Source organism: Oncorhynchus tshawytscha, linkage group LG28, assembly GCF_018296145.1.
Source record: "Oncorhynchus tshawytscha isolate Ot180627B linkage group LG28, Otsh_v2.0, whole genome shotgun sequence".
NCBI lineage: Eukaryota > Metazoa > Chordata > Actinopteri > Salmoniformes > Salmonidae > Oncorhynchus > Oncorhynchus tshawytscha.
The window spans coordinates 6,521,418-6,536,597 of NC_056456.1; the positions used below are offsets into that span (position 1 = coordinate 6,521,418).

Consider the following 15,180-nt stretch of genomic DNA (forward strand, 5'->3'; position numbering starts at 1 on the left):
CCAGTGAGATATACCTGCTGTAAGCGCGTGCTATGAGTGGGTGCTGCTATGGTGACCAGTGAGCTAAGATAAGGCGGGGCTTTACCTAGCAGAGACTTGTAGATAACCTGTAGCCTTTGGGTTTGGCGACGAGTATGAAGCGAGGGCCAACCAATGAGAGCGTACAGGTCGCAATGGTGGGTAGTGTATAGGGCTTTGGTGACAAAACGGATGGCACTGTGATAGACTGCATCCAGTTTGTTGAGTAGAGTGTTGGAGGCTATTTTATAAATGACATCACCGAAGTCGAGGATCGATAGGATGGTCAGTTTTACGAGGGTATGTTTGGCAGCATGAGTGAAGGATGCTTTGTTGCGATATAGGAAGCCGATTCTAGATTTAACTTTGGATTGGAGATGCTTAATGTGAGTCTGGAAGGAGAGTTTAAGGTCTAACCAGACACCCAGGTATTTGTAGTTGTCCACGTATTCTAAGTCAGAGCCCTCCAGAGTAGTGATGCTGGACGGGCGAGCAGGTGCGGGCAGCGATCGATTAAAAAGCATGCATTTAGTTTTACTTGCGTTTAAGAGCAGTTGGAGGCCACGGAAGGAGAGTTGTATGGCATTGAAGCTCGTCTGGAGGTCAGTTAACACAGTGTCCAAGGAGGGGCCAGAAGTATACAGAATGGTGTCGTCTGCGTAGAGGTGGATCCGAAAATCACCAGCAGCAAGAGCAACATCATTGATGTATACAGAAAAGAGAGTCGGCCAGAGAATTTAACCCTGTGGTACACCCATAGAGATTGTCAGAGGTCCAGACAACAGGCCCTCCGATTTGACACACTGAACTCTATCAGAGAAGTAGTTGGTAAACCAGGCGAGGCAATCATTTGAGAAACCAAGGCTGTCGAGTCTGCCAACAAGAATGTTGTTTTGACAGAGTCGAAAGCCTTGGCCAGGTCGATAAATGTGGCTGCACAGTAATATCTCTTATCGATGGCGGTTATGATGTCGTTTAGAACCTTGAGCGAGGCTGAGGTGCACCCATGACCAGCTCTGAAACCAGATTGCATAGTGGAGAAGGTATGGTGGGATTCGAAAGGGTCAGTAATCTGTTTGTTAACTTGGCTTTCAAAGACCGTAGAAAGAAAGGGTAGGATAGATATAGGTCTGTCGCAGTTTAGGTCTAGAGTGTCACCCCCTTTGAAGAGGGGGATGACCGCAGCAGCTTTCCAATCTTTGGAAATCTCAGACGATGCAAAAGAGTCAATAGCGAGTTAATGTTTTTTTTTTAATCATCATTGCAAACATTGGATAAACGGGAGCCACGACTGCTGGCTAAATGGCTACATAACTACAATGATTACATCATCACACAAAACGCTAACTGTTTTTGCCCCAATGCAATGCTTGTGCTACGGCAATATCTGTTACAACAGATAGAGAAGGTTGTAGCATTCAAATATATTTTTTGGAACGTCAGAAGTGATTCGGATCTGATTTGAGAAATATGTGTCCAGCGAGGAGGGGTGGGGGCGAGAGAAACGTAGGCCTACATGTATGTGCAGAAGTGATTCGGATCTGATTTGAGAAATACGTTTCCAGCGAGGAGGGGTGGGGGCGAGAACTCCGTATTCGTAGCCTCTGCCTTTCAATTTATAGCCGTTGATTCTTGAAGTATATAAAATCTCAATGCCCCAGGGCAGTGATTGGGGACATTTCCTTGTGTAAAGTGCTGTCTTTTGGATGGGACGTTAAAATGGGTGTCCTGGCTCTCTGTGGTCACTAATGTTAATCCCAGCTAAATTCCCAATCTGGCTCTCATACCATTATGGCCACCTAATCATACCCAACTTCCAATTGTCTCATTCATCCCAACCTCCTCTCCCCTGTAACTATTCCCCAGGTCATTGATGTAAATGAGAACGTGTTCTCAGTCATTTTACCTGCTAAAATAAGGGATAAATAAAAAGTATCCAAGTGGAGTGAAAATAGTGCATGGGTTTCCACTAGTTACCAAAGTCAAAATTGCCTATATTGTAAAAACGGATTAATTTTTTTGTGATGCTTTTGGTCTTAATTTAAGATTAGGGTTAGGCATAAGGTTAGCAGTGTGGTTAAGGTTAGGTTTAGGTTTCAAATCACATTTTAAGAAGATAAATTGTAGAAATAGGCGGGGATTATGACGTTGTGGCTGACCGTAGCGTCAGGAAAAGTATAATAATGCTGTGTTCAAAACCCCTGGGAACTCGGAACTGGTGCCTCGTTCTCAAAACAACTGGTAACGTGGAAAATACAAGGTCAAATCATGACGTCAGTGATCTTTAGGTAGGAAAGTTGTAGCTCCAGAAAGAGGCCCGAATTCCCGAGTAGTAATTCCGAATTGCATGATTGTTCAAAACGTTTTTTCCCCCGAGTTGTCAGTCAGAGATTTCCCGAGTTCCTAGTTGTTACGAACGCGGCATAACATCTAGATACGCCATATCCTGTTCCAGCTGTCAAATAAAAAATGGCGTTGCTTCTAAGGTCAGTAGTTAGCTAACTGTACCGTACTTAACTTTGATACATTTTATTTGGGGGGGTTAGACGTGTACTACTCATTTAGAATAATTTGATGTTCAAGTAGATTGTTTAACTTACCTAGAAAGCTTGCGTCACCCCGTTGCATACAAGTTAAATAGTTAACTCCTCCTGTGACGACAGGTTTGAGATGTACATGTTATTTTGATAGCTTATAAACGCTACAATGAGCTCTACATTCGTATGGAAGCCATGCGTCCAAATTCCATGGATGTAACGGCCAATCTAGATAGCTAACTTTAGCCTGCTTGTGAAGTATCGTAACTAACTAGCTTGTCCCAACCTTGGATGTGAGGTTAGCTTGGGACTCCTCTCATCACGTGTGACCCAAATAGAAGTTGAACCCTTTTACTACTAGCTACTTAGCTAGCTAGCGTACTAGTATTTCTTCCTCATATAGAACGGCCCAGTAACCTCAGCTCTTCTAGAATATTTGAACATTAACACCCTTGAAATGTTGAACTTTGACCACACAGTTTATGATTGCTTGTGCATTATTAATTGAGCCATTGCGCAACTTTCTCACCAATATCAAACAAGCTGTAATGAATTAAGGAAGCTGCTCACGAATCTTGTCCTTAAACCTTGTTATTACTAAATGTGTTTTGCTTCATCTCTCTCAGGACCTTTACCCGACAGGGCACTTGCTTGTTCCGCCCTCAGTTTGGCATTCTATGCAGACAGTGAGTAGATGTGTCGATTGTGTGTCTGTGTACACTTGTCTCTGTTATTTTTCTATGTAGATAAATGCCATGTACGTGTCCTATAGCCTTATGTGTTCTAAATTCATTTTTTCTCTCTGCCTCTAAGTGCTGTTCCAATGGGAACCACAGCAAATGAGGAAATGAACACGTTTTGGGCCAAAAACAACAAATTGAACCGACCCATGTCGCCACATCTGACCATCTATAAGTAAGTTGACTACATGTGTGATAATAAAGAAGCTCACACTGCACCTCAGTAATAGCTGTCCTTGTTGAATTTGGTGCTGAGTTGCTTTATTCTGTTTGTACAGTCCATTGAGTCTCCAGGCCATCAGCGATTCATTTCATGGGAAGACCATAGGCACAGCTTTGATTCAGTGTATTGTGACATAGTTTATGGATCAGGGGAGCACAAGTACCTTTTTAAAGCACAAAACAACCATTCCTCACAAGATATTTTACTCTATGTATGTAATGATTCTTTATCACTTTTGCTGGACCAGCTAGGCCACAGTGTATTAGACTAAACGTCAGATGACATGGCCGGGAATAACTCAGGCCCCCAACTTGAACTTGATAGGGTTTATATCCAGTGTGAACTACAGATGCTGTGTTTTATATACTGTATGTGTGATGGCCATGGTACCATGTGTCTTGCAGGTGGTCAATGCCTATGATGATGTCCATCACACACAGAGGCACAGGAGTGGGACTCAGTGGAGGTAATGTAACAACCTTGTACAGTATGTGGAAAGGCCCACATGATCACAGCCCTCAACATATATTTATTGTTCTTTCTCTCTCTCAGGTATCTCAGCATTTGCTCTATTAGCACTGGTGTTGCCAGGTAACTATCCATACTACCTTGACCTGATCCACTCCCTGTCCGTTGGTCCTGCTCTGCTCAGCCTTGCCAAGTTTGGCATTGCCTTCCCTGTGTCCTACCACACCTTGAACGGAATCCGCCATCTGGTAAGTACTGTGTCCCCAGCGCACAACAACACAAGTCAACACTGTCTGCCGGTCCTTGTTTTTCCTTAATATATTCTCCTTTTCTTTCTCTCTCCCTCTCTCTTTGTTAGTTCTGGGATAGCGGTAAGGGATTTAAGATTCCTGAGGTGTATCGCTCGGGCTACGTGGTCATTGTGCTGTCAATACTGACCTCCATTGCTGCCATTGCATACATGTGAGCAGCATGACGAGAGCAGAGAAAAGGAACGCAGGAAGAGAGAGAGGGGGCGGACACGAGGGATGATTTTTTTTTAATGTTCTTGACTTTTTTGTCCCCAACACAGTAATTGAATGAATAAATAAATGTCTAACCTATTTTTTTCCCTTTTTTTTCTGTTTTTATCATGGAAAGGCATAGCCTGGTCTCAGACTAATATTTTGTTTCACTTAGCTCACATTCTGTATTACTTACCTATGGTGAGATCAGTCTGGTTTCACAAGGCTAGAAAAGGATACTGTTGTGTGATGGGGAAAATTAAACTGAAATAATGGAAATAGGACCATAATATCACCCTGTTTGTTATCTAACTGAACAATAATGTCACCTTCTCAAATGGCTCCCTATGAAGTCCATTACTTTCGAAAAGGACCCATATGGCTCTGGTCAAAAATAGTGCTATATATCTATATATAGTAAAAAGGTTGCCTCTTCACATGGTAATGTCCTACATTTGTCTCCATTTACGTCTTCCATTTATCTGCAATAGATCCACATTTACATCACTCAGAGATTCAAATCAGCATTAATGCCACTTGCAAGTCAGAGCTTAAGCTTGTGGTGTTTCAACTCGGATCTCTAATATCTATTCAAGCCCCAAGTTAAGTCTCGATCCGAGTCCATATCTGTATCTCCGCCACAGCGGGAGTGGAGCGTGTTGATCATCCTCAGCCTAGTGAAAGAGACAGTCCCATTACTTTGTTTTATGTGTCCACATCCCACCTCACCATTAATAGCATTTTGTAGCCAGGGCAGAAGGTTGATATGAAAGCTGACTGAGTTATCGTTTTCTGAAACATATATATATGGATCCGTGGCGATTTTAGCATGTAAATCTTGGTGGGGCAAACAAAAATGTGGGATGCATGCCAGCAAAGCCACTACACAACACTAAACAATACATTAATTGCTCTTGAACGGTGACAAACGGTGCCTGCAAACTGTTAGCCTAACAGCAGAGTCCCAACACCTTACCGCTGCTACAGCTGGCTTTCAGCAGAGCCTTGTCTGACAGCGAAACAGTTCATTCAGCCTCATTTACTGCCTTTAAAAAAACATGGCTGATATGGCTCACTTGCTTCAACAAATGTGTTTTCTACTGACAATTGAGATGTACAAACTAGGGCATAAGGGGATGATGAGCGGATAAGAGGCCATCTGTAATTTCGATTAAGACATTAATTAGCGAGCAACGATGGACATAGTCAATATAACTATTTGTTCAGCACTTTTGAAATGCACATTGACAGAATTCAGAACATGGGCAGTTCTTACAGTGTACTTCCTGTACAAGTCAGAACCGTAGGATAAATAGAGGGGGCATATAAACAATGAACGCTTACAATATTCGATAACATTTCTCTAAAACAGGTTATAGGCTACATGTGGGCTACCAAGTTAGAACAGTAGGTGAAATTAAGAGGTGAAAATAGACATTGGTGAGGCACATTGAACACCGTTTGGGTTTTTGCATGTCAAAAAACATACGTCATATAACACTATTTGAAGTGTTAAATAAGCTTTTAACTTGACACGTCAAATAACACAATTCTTAGTCACATTGGCTACTAATACCTTACTACACAACATACACTTAGTGTTACTTTCTTAGCTACAGTATACATATCTCCTTTGCATATTATATAATTTATGCAGCAGCATACAATACATTTTTGGACTCACCTTGTGAAGGTGGCGCGGTGGTCCTTTGGGGGCAAATTTTGTCGTCATACTCTGTCATCAAAGTCTGGCATTCTCTGGATTTATGGTGGGAACTCAACAACAACAAAAAACACACAGCCACTCCATTGAATAGCAGGCTAATGTTAGTGATTGCTTTGCAATGCTTGCAGGTAGCCAATTCCTTATAAACCACTCATTGTTGAATTTGTGATTTCCAACTTGTTGTGTAATCTTTATGCCCAATGGCCGATGAGCACCGATACGTTTTATCTATAGTTTCTCTAAATTATTCATCTTCATATGACAAGGATTTGCCAGTAGATTGTCAACTTGATTCATGATGATGAGTGCTAGCTCAGAATTATGTAGTAAGATGTTGACATGATCAGTCCACTCAATGCTACTGTACATATAACGTGATTTGAAGTAATTTTATCTGCGGCCAATTACCTTGAGCCTTCTTGGAAGGGAACTTGTAATATAACTCTATGGCACGACCCAAAGGGCTGAAATTTTGGATGTCTACCCTTGGATGTCTACCCCTAAGGACTTAAACTTGGCGATGACGTAGTGTCCCCATGAGTGACAGAACACTGAGCCAATCACGGCGCAATGCTCCTATTTTCTGCTCGCTCGCCCCGCCACCACATAAAGCACTGAGCTAAGCTGAATATGAGAATATGGTTGAATACAAAGAGTGCAGTTATTCCCGGCGTAAGGCAATCAAACAGGCTGAACGTCAGTACAGAGACAAAGTGGAGTCACAATTCAACGGCTCAGACACGAGACGTATGTACAGTGCCTTGCGAAAGTATTCGGCCCCCTTGAACTTTGCGACCTTTTGCCACATTTCAGGCTTCAAACATAAAGATATAAAGCTGTATTTTTTTTGTGAAGAATCAACAAGTGGGACACAATCATGAAGTGGAACGACATTTATTGGATATTTCAAACTTTTTTAACAAATCAAAAACAGAAAAATTGGGCGTGCAAAATTATTCAGCCCCCTTAAGTTAATACTTTGTAGCGCCACCTTTTGCTGCGATTACAGCTGTAAGTCGATTGGGGTATGTCTCTATCAGTTTTGCACATCGAGAGACTGAAATTTTTTCCCATTCCTCCTTGCAAAACAGCTCGAGCTCAGTGAGGTTGGATGGAGAGCATTTGTGAACAGCAGTTTTCAGTTCTTTCCACAGATTCTCGATTGGATTCAGGTCTGGACTTTGACTTGGCCATTCTAACACCTGGATATGTTTATTTTTGAACCATTCCATTGTAGATTTTGCTTTATGTTTTGGATCATTGTCTTGTTGGAAGACAAATCTCCGTCCCAGTCTCAGGTCTTTTGCAGACTCCATCAGGTTTTCTTCCAGAATGGTCCTGTATTTGGCTCCATCCATCTTCCCATCAATTTTAACCATCTTCCCTGTCCCTGCTGAAGAAAAGCAGGCCCAAACCATGATGCTGCCACCACCATGTTTGACAGTGGGGATGGCGTGTTCAGGGTGATGCGCTGTGTTGCTTTTACGCCAAACATAACGTTTTGCATTGTTGCCAAAAAGTTCAATTTTGGTTTCATCTGACCAGAGCACCTTCTTCCACATGTTTGGTGTGTCTCCCAGGTGGCTTGTGGCAAACTTTAAACGACACTTTTTATGGATATCTTTAAGAAATAGCTTTCTTCTTGCCACTCTTCCATAAAGGCCAGATTTGTGCAATATACGACTGATTGTTGTCCTATGGACAGAGTCTCCCACCTTAGCTGTAGATCTCTGCAGTTCATCCAGAGTGATCATGGGCCTCTTGGCTGCATCTCTGATCAGTCTTCTCCTTGTATGAGCTGAAAGTTTAGAGGGACGGCCAAGTCTTGGTAGATTTGCAGTGGTCTGATACTCCTTCCATTTCAATATTATCGCTTGCACAGTGCTCCTTGGGATGTTTAAATCTTTTTGTATCCAAATCTGGCTTTAAACTTCTTCACAACAGTATCTCGGACCTGCCTGGTGAGTTCCTTGATCTTCATGATGCTCTCTGCGCTTTTAACGGACCTCTGAGACTATCACAGTGCAGGTGCATTTATACGGAGACTTGATTACACACAGGTGGATTGTATTTATCATCATTAGTCATTTAGGTCAACATTGGATCATTCAGAGATCCTCACTGAACTTCTGGAGAGAGTTTGCTGCACTGAAAGTAAAGGGGCTGAATAATTTTGCACGCCCAATTTTTCAGTTTTTGATTTGTTAAAAAAGTTTGAAATATCCAATAAATGTCGTTCCACTTCATGATTGTGTCCCACTTGTTGTTGATTCTTCACAAAAAAATACAGTTTTATATCTTTATGTTTGAAGCCTGAAATGTGGCAAAGGGTCGCAAAGTTCAAGGGGGCCGAATACTTTCGCAAGGCACTGTAGCATCATATTACCTCCACCTTACCTGACACCCTAGACCCACTTCAGTTTGCATACTGCCCCAATAGATCCACAAACAATGCTATCGCCATCGCACTGCACACTGCCCTATTCCATCTGGACAAGAGGAATACCTATGTAAGAATGCTGTTCATTGACGACAGCGCAGCCTTCAACACCATAGTACCCTCCAAGCTCATCATTAAGCCCTGGGCCCTGGGCTTTAACTCTGCCCTGTGCAGCTGGGTCCTGGTCATCCTGACAGGCTGCCCGCAGGTGGTGAAGGTAGGAAACAACACCACTACGCTGATCCTCAACTCAGGGGCCTCACAAGGGTGCCCCTCATTTAATCCCTATTTACCCATGAATGCATGGGCACGCATGCTTCCAACTCAATCATCAAGTTTGTAGATGACAACCGTATTAGGCTTGATTACCATCAACGACGAGACAGCCTAAAGGGGGGTATGGCTTCCGTCTGGCCACTCTACTATAAAGGCCTAATTGGTGGAGTGCTGCAGAGATGGTTGCCCTTCTGGATGGTCCTCCCATCTCCACAGAGGAACTCTGGAGCTCTGTCAGAGTGACCATTGGGTTCTTGGTCACCTCCCTGATCAAGGTTCTTCTCCCCTGGTTGCTCAGTTTGGCCGGGTGGCCAGCTCTGGGAAGAGTCTTGGTGGTTCCAACCTGATTCCAGTTAAGAATGATGCACGCCCGGGCTCTAAAATACAAATTGGTTCTATATGTGATACTCAACATGCTGCCTCTCCCATCATTGTATTATTTAACTAGACAAGTCAGTTAAGGACAAATTCTTATTTACAATGAAGGCAGAACCTCAGATTTTTACCTTGTCAGCTCAGGGATTCAATCTAGCAAACTTTTAGTTACTGGCCCAACGCTCTAACCACTAGGCTACCTGCCGCCTCCTGTTTCTAGGAGCATATACCCACATGCCATCTCCTCATTGGGTTTTAGGAGCATATAGCCACATGGGTGATTGAAAGATGAGGTCCACACTCCTGTCAGTTGTAAAGTTGTTTGACCACCAAATTCTCAATACATTTTTCATAAAAAGAATCCGACAGGATTCAAGAGACAACAAACCCAACAACGGAGTAAAGATTTTTTTTTTAAATGAAGTAATCTGCTTCTTACTTCTCGCTCCATATTGTCCAAAGAAGAAAAAGAAGGAAGGAGGAGATGACGAGTAACAACCCAATGTTTATTCATTGACAAATTAGCTAGCAACAGCAAGCTAGCTAGATAAATTGCCATAAATGTTTAATGCTTTTTGACCTGTCCCAAATTAATATAATTGGTTCAGAGTTTGTTTTGATATTTCAACCTGCATGTCCTGACCGCTTCTGGTGGTGTTTAACAAAATCAACTTGCGTGTGCTGGCGCACGGTTTGGTCAGCATTTAAGCTACCTTACGCCCTTTAGATCTCAGAGAGCGCATGGTCTAAAGAAAAAGTGGTGACATAAGGAAAGAGTAATAGATTCTATTCACCAAGAGATAAGGGGGGAAATCTCCATGATGAGAGCATCATTTTATCGGATGCTTGTATCTGATATTTACAAGTTACATGAATTGTTACAAATGCACTTAATATTGTATTTTTTCAAATAATTACTCAGCGTAATTATGCATGAAATCAAAGATGTTTGCCTATCCCTCAGATGAAACGCACAGAAACTGATATCGCCATCTTGGCGCTGCATAGTGATGCTGTTAGTGCGACCTCTACCGGTCTGTCGGTGAACAGCAGCCAAGTGGTCCTGATGCTGCGTGATGAGGATGCTGTATACGGTAGGGGGAAATATAAACCCTCTTATCATCATTTGGTGAGACTCAGTCTCTGTGGCGCAATGGAATAGCGCGCTGGACTTCTAATCCAGAGGCTCCGGGTTCGAGTCCCGGCAGAGATGAGTTGTATCAGGAGCCAAGTGGCTTTTTAGAAAACATAAACCTAGCAAATGTGTAGATGTACCTAAAGCATACCTTTTATTTCACTGCAATATTGTGTCTATACGAATGTGTATGTTGTCTCTCAATGTGGAGATAATCTTAATGGAGATTCTGTGGCAAAATAATATATTTTTTCTATAAAACGAAGTATGCCATTTCCAGAACAGATGCGTTTTGGTTTCTCTAAGCCATGCATTTTATTATCAGTTCTCATCACAGTACCGCGATATCCTTTAGCAGTAGTCGGGAATGTGTGCGCAGTGCATGCGCCGCTTGGTACGGAGTGACTTACCTCGTCAGACACTTTCCTTTGGAAGACTACAGCTCTAGCTTGACATCTTAACTCAGACACCCATCTGCCTTTCTCTCCCCCCCCACTTATCCTTTCTTTCATGTGATCTGAATTCATTCACTCATCTATCCATAAGTCATTCATGAGGAATATAGAATAGTCTATACCCGCTTGACTGCCAGTATGTGGGAAATTATGATAATAATTGTAATTATAGGCAATAATGAGTGTCACATTATGTAACTACTTTTAATTATATATTAGGCCTAAGCCATATAAAAAAACTCATTGCTCGTGCATGTGTGCACATTTGTTTCAATTACACAAATTAAGTATTCTAGGTATTCACCATCATCACAAATAGATCAAATTACATGTTGATATCGTATGTTGATTATGCAACTGCCGCTCGTATAGGAATGCGCGCAATGACAACTCTTTGCCTCGTGCTTCTGTTTTCAGCACCTGGAGCTGTCCTGCACTCACATGCCCTGTCAGGGACTTTTTAGAGACACTATAATTTCAGTCCTCTCCAACAACTAATTAAAACACCGCGTTTGAATTAAACGGATGCATTAAATGCTGCAATGAGTAGGCATATGTGTCTCTATGTGTTGAATTTTAAGAGACATTATATTTGTAAAAACAATCCTGCTGCTACTACAGCTGTCAGTTTGGTGATCCCTTGTATATCCCCCAGTTTGACATTGATTTCCTCCTGCCTCCTGTTTGTTGCCTATGGTAGTGATTGGGCTTTTCGTGCCGCGATCCACCATGTTTTAACCCCATGCCTCCCCACACACACACGAACTAATCCGCGTGCAAAACTAATCCTTAATCCCTCGGGAGTTGAACCGCCCCCCTCCACTGAACACCCACCTGGCGGGCTTGGCGCGTGTTGATTCCACTCAGACAGACCACGCCTCGCGCTGTCAGCCAAAAAGGCCCCAACTCCAGTTCAGAAAGCAGAGCAAAACATGTCAGGTCTAGGCCTACATCAGTTATCTATGGGGACTATGCCTACTACCACTTCTACCTACAGACTATTATGACTAAATATATAATAATACAAAATCAATTCAGAAAGAACAATTCTAATTTGTCTATAAGAGGCTAAGAACAATACTATGACTGGGCATACAATCTATATGAATAGCCTATGAAATCTCAGTTTCTCTCTTTCTTTCCAAATATATCTCAATCTGTCTCTTAGCTCTCTCTCTCTCTCTCTCTCTCTCTCTGCGTGTCTCTCCCTCTTCCAGGCAGTATGCGCTGGCTCTGTTATCCGAATGGTACGGGCCAAATCGTATTAAAATCCCCTCCCCCTCCCTCACTCCTCCGCCCCACACGCCACCCCTCCTCCCTCCTGTCTTTCAGACAGACTGTTTTTGCTGCATTGAACGGTAGCCGTGGAGAGAGGGAAAACGCAAGAAAAACAAGAAGCCGAAGAAGGAAGATAAAAAAAAGTCAATATAGACATATCCAGAGAGACCTCAGATCCAGCGCCAGCTATCCTGCATCACAAGGACCACTTCCAGACCAGAACCAACGGCGACAAATAGTGCAGGACCCGGACTCCAGAGGCGTATATCGGTGTGTATGCTGCTATGTCTGTCTTTCGGAATATTATTGTTGTTGGCTGTGTCCGGGCTGTACGCGAACGGGAGACACCTGTCACTGTTGTAAATACGATGCGTTCTTGTCCTGGAATGTTTCTGCGTGCGCCTCGCTCAGTAGCCTAGGATACTGGCAGGTGGTGGAGGTAAACCGTTATCTTGACCCGGGAATAAAACGCTAGACGCGTTGTATAATTTAGTGCGAATATGCTTTTTGTTATTGGACTGTAGCTACATTATGCCCCGCCGTCTCTTCCCTCACGGCTTTTAACACTGGTCGTGTGGCTGCAACAGCGCGCTGTTTGCACTGTTATTTCCACGTTTATAGGCTACTAGGTGTCTCCGATTTCCTCCACACGTAGGCTAATTTCGTTTATTGGGAGAAAGGTGTAGGAAAGGTGGCTCCTACCGGGGCTCCATTCTAGATTCTACACCGCATCCAGCAGCATTGCAGGTGCCTTGTAGGCTATACCTATCTTTAGGTTGGACTTATCCAATCCTTTGTAGAGGGGCTATTATTAGTGGTGATCAGCAATAATGTTATTATAGCCTACCAATCAGTTCTGTGTTTTTCTTGACACACTCCTCGAATGGTTCCAACAAGAATAAACACCCCCCTGCCCTATCCTATCCCCGCCCTATATTCGCCCGCCCGTCCCGCAGGCAACCTCTCTCTCGCCATGGCTCGCGCTGCCGTTGAACCGAACGGTGACAATGAAGGAGCATTTCGAGGGTAGATCCTAGCCTTGCCTCGGCTGCCATGTAAAGCTATGTGCTTGTGAGAGCCCGAGGGTATGTATTATAGTGACACAATGTGCGTTACATCTGTGTCATGTGAAGCACAGACAGGGAATTCTCAACGGGCGACCGGTGCAGGCATCTTGCTGCTCACTCCTGCATTTTGCTTGGCCAATAGGGGGATTTGATTTGTGTTATTTGTAGTTAACAAGAGTTGTTTTGGTCCCAGAAAACATCCCACCTATACATGGCAGTTTGTAGCATTCTCGGGACCAAAGCAAGATTTGTTGTAAAGCTAATTTCCTGCAATTCTACACATTTTGCCATGGGATTGAGAGAAGAAATAGCCGTTTTAAAGCAAAATTTTCCCAATTCTACACATTTTGTCATGACTAATGCCATGTTCATATGATATCTGAGTGAGAGTGACTAACAAAATCAATGAGGGCCCCCTGGAGGTTGGGGACCCTGGGCATGTTCCTCATGTGCCCGGTCAGTAATTCAGCCATGATACGTACCTAGCAATCTATAAAATGCTAGCTGACATCGGCTAATTGAGTGACTGTTAGTGACTGACACAACAAGAGAAAAACTGCTGATACACAACCAATTTTTGAAATTGCAGTTTGTGTGCTTTACTATCCTGACTAACAGTAAGTTGAGACGCCGACTGACTTCCTAAAAAATATTGCTTATATTGGCACTGCACCTTTACATTTAGAGGTGGACTGAATACATTTAGGGCAGGGGTTCTCAAACTCTTTGGGTCCGGGGAACCCATTTGTAATAACAAATTCATCAGGGACCCCCTCATAATCAGAACAACAACTTAAAAATAGAACAATGTATTGTATTGCACACTTTAAACTTATTCCACAGATCCATGGCCAAAAGTTGTTTAAGCAGTTGTTAGTAATATTCATTAAAAAAATGAAAGGTAAAAAAAATGACACATAAATATTTTGAGATCTGGCCGTGGACCCTGCTTTGAAAACCCCTGACTTAGGGCAATGATAACAGACACTGATTTTCCGCCAGTTGCCTTTTACGGCAGTAGGCTATAGACTTGGTCACTGCGTCACCACCCAATATTTTATGACACAGGCAGATTGATAAAACCCATGGAGCAGTTACGTGAGTAGCGATGTCCAAACGTTCATTCAGCACCGGCCAACCAATCAGAAAGCAAGCAATTCATCAATAATGGTCTGGTTTTATCTCCACTGCTGTAGGTAACACTCTGGTAACACTCCGGTGCTCCTCTGCCTACCCTCGTGAGGATTCATTGAGACGAACAAACGGATCTGTGTGTCCAACCGACCATGGCATTCCCTTCTTACCCGGTCCCTGGTCTATGGACTCTGAGCTTATTGACACTACTGGCAGCCTCTGTTCAAAGCAACTTCATCGTTTTTGGTAAGCATCTCTCTCTCCCCTCCTCCCACACTCCCCCCTCTTCCCCTCCACTATCTGACGCTCTATCCTGTTGACGTTTTATTTGTTACCGTGTGATTACAAGGGAGTCACGGAGCCGTTAATAATAAGCTCATGGGGCACGTCCCCCCTCCCCCTGAACTCCAACTGAATTTCTGCTCTTGTTTTTAAAGAATGTGTGTGACTTACATGTGCACAAACAGGCCTGTGCTATGCCTCTCTCAGTGTCACACACACATGTGCACAAACAGGCCTGTGCTATGCCTCTCTCGGTGTCACACACACATGTGCACAAACAGGCCTGTGCTATGCCTCTCTCGGTGTCACACACATATGTGCGCATACAGGCCTGTGCTATGCCTCTCTCGGTGTCACACACACATGTGCACAAACAGGCCTGTGCTATGCCTCTCTCGGTGTCACACACACATGTGCACAAACAGGCCTGTGCTATGCCTCTCTGGGTGTCACACACATATGTGCGCATACATAGGCTACCCCTGCACATTATTATGTGGGGCCAATGTGCTCATGATCATTA

The 15,180-nt window shown here is 43.3% G+C and overlaps 2 protein-coding genes and 1 non-coding gene across 5 annotated transcripts in view; all 3 read left to right on the forward strand.

The window, feature by feature from the left end:
• Positions 1–2,429: 2,429 nt before the first annotated feature.
• Positions 2,430–4,588, forward strand: LOC112226569 (succinate dehydrogenase cytochrome b560 subunit, mitochondrial). Of its 3 annotated transcripts, none has more exons than XM_024390971.2 (6): positions 2,430–2,504; positions 3,182–3,241; positions 3,369–3,470; positions 3,923–3,984; positions 4,071–4,234; positions 4,345–4,588. In XM_024390971.2, the coding sequence occupies exons 1-6, from the start codon at positions 2,488–2,490 to the stop codon at positions 4,450–4,452; spliced, it is 513 nt and encodes a 170-aa protein (XP_024246739.1). In that variant the 5' UTR covers positions 2,430–2,487; the 3' UTR covers positions 4,453–4,588. The 3 variants fall into 3 exon arrangements, with proteins under 3 accessions (XP_024246739.1, XP_024246740.1, XP_024246741.1); XM_024390972.2 differs by lacking the exon at positions 2,430–2,504 and adding an exon at positions 2,670–2,690; XM_024390973.2 differs by lacking the exon at positions 2,430–2,504 and adding an exon at positions 2,759–2,853.
• A 5,857-nt stretch (positions 4,589–10,445) lies between these two features.
• On the forward strand, positions 10,446–10,519 carry trnar-ucu. The gene has a single exon. It is a non-coding gene; the product is annotated as a tRNA-Arg (tRNA).
• Positions 10,520–12,179: 1,660 nt separating this feature from the next.
• LOC112227310 (cell adhesion molecule 3-like) overlaps positions 12,180–15,180 on the forward strand; it is a 70,679-nt gene continuing 67,678 nt past the window's right edge. The window contains 2 exon segments of the mRNA XM_042308104.1: positions 12,180–12,444; positions 14,438–14,621. Coding sequence (XP_042164038.1) covers positions 14,528–14,621 — 94 coding nt within the window. The 5' untranslated portion in view covers positions 12,180–12,444; positions 14,438–14,527.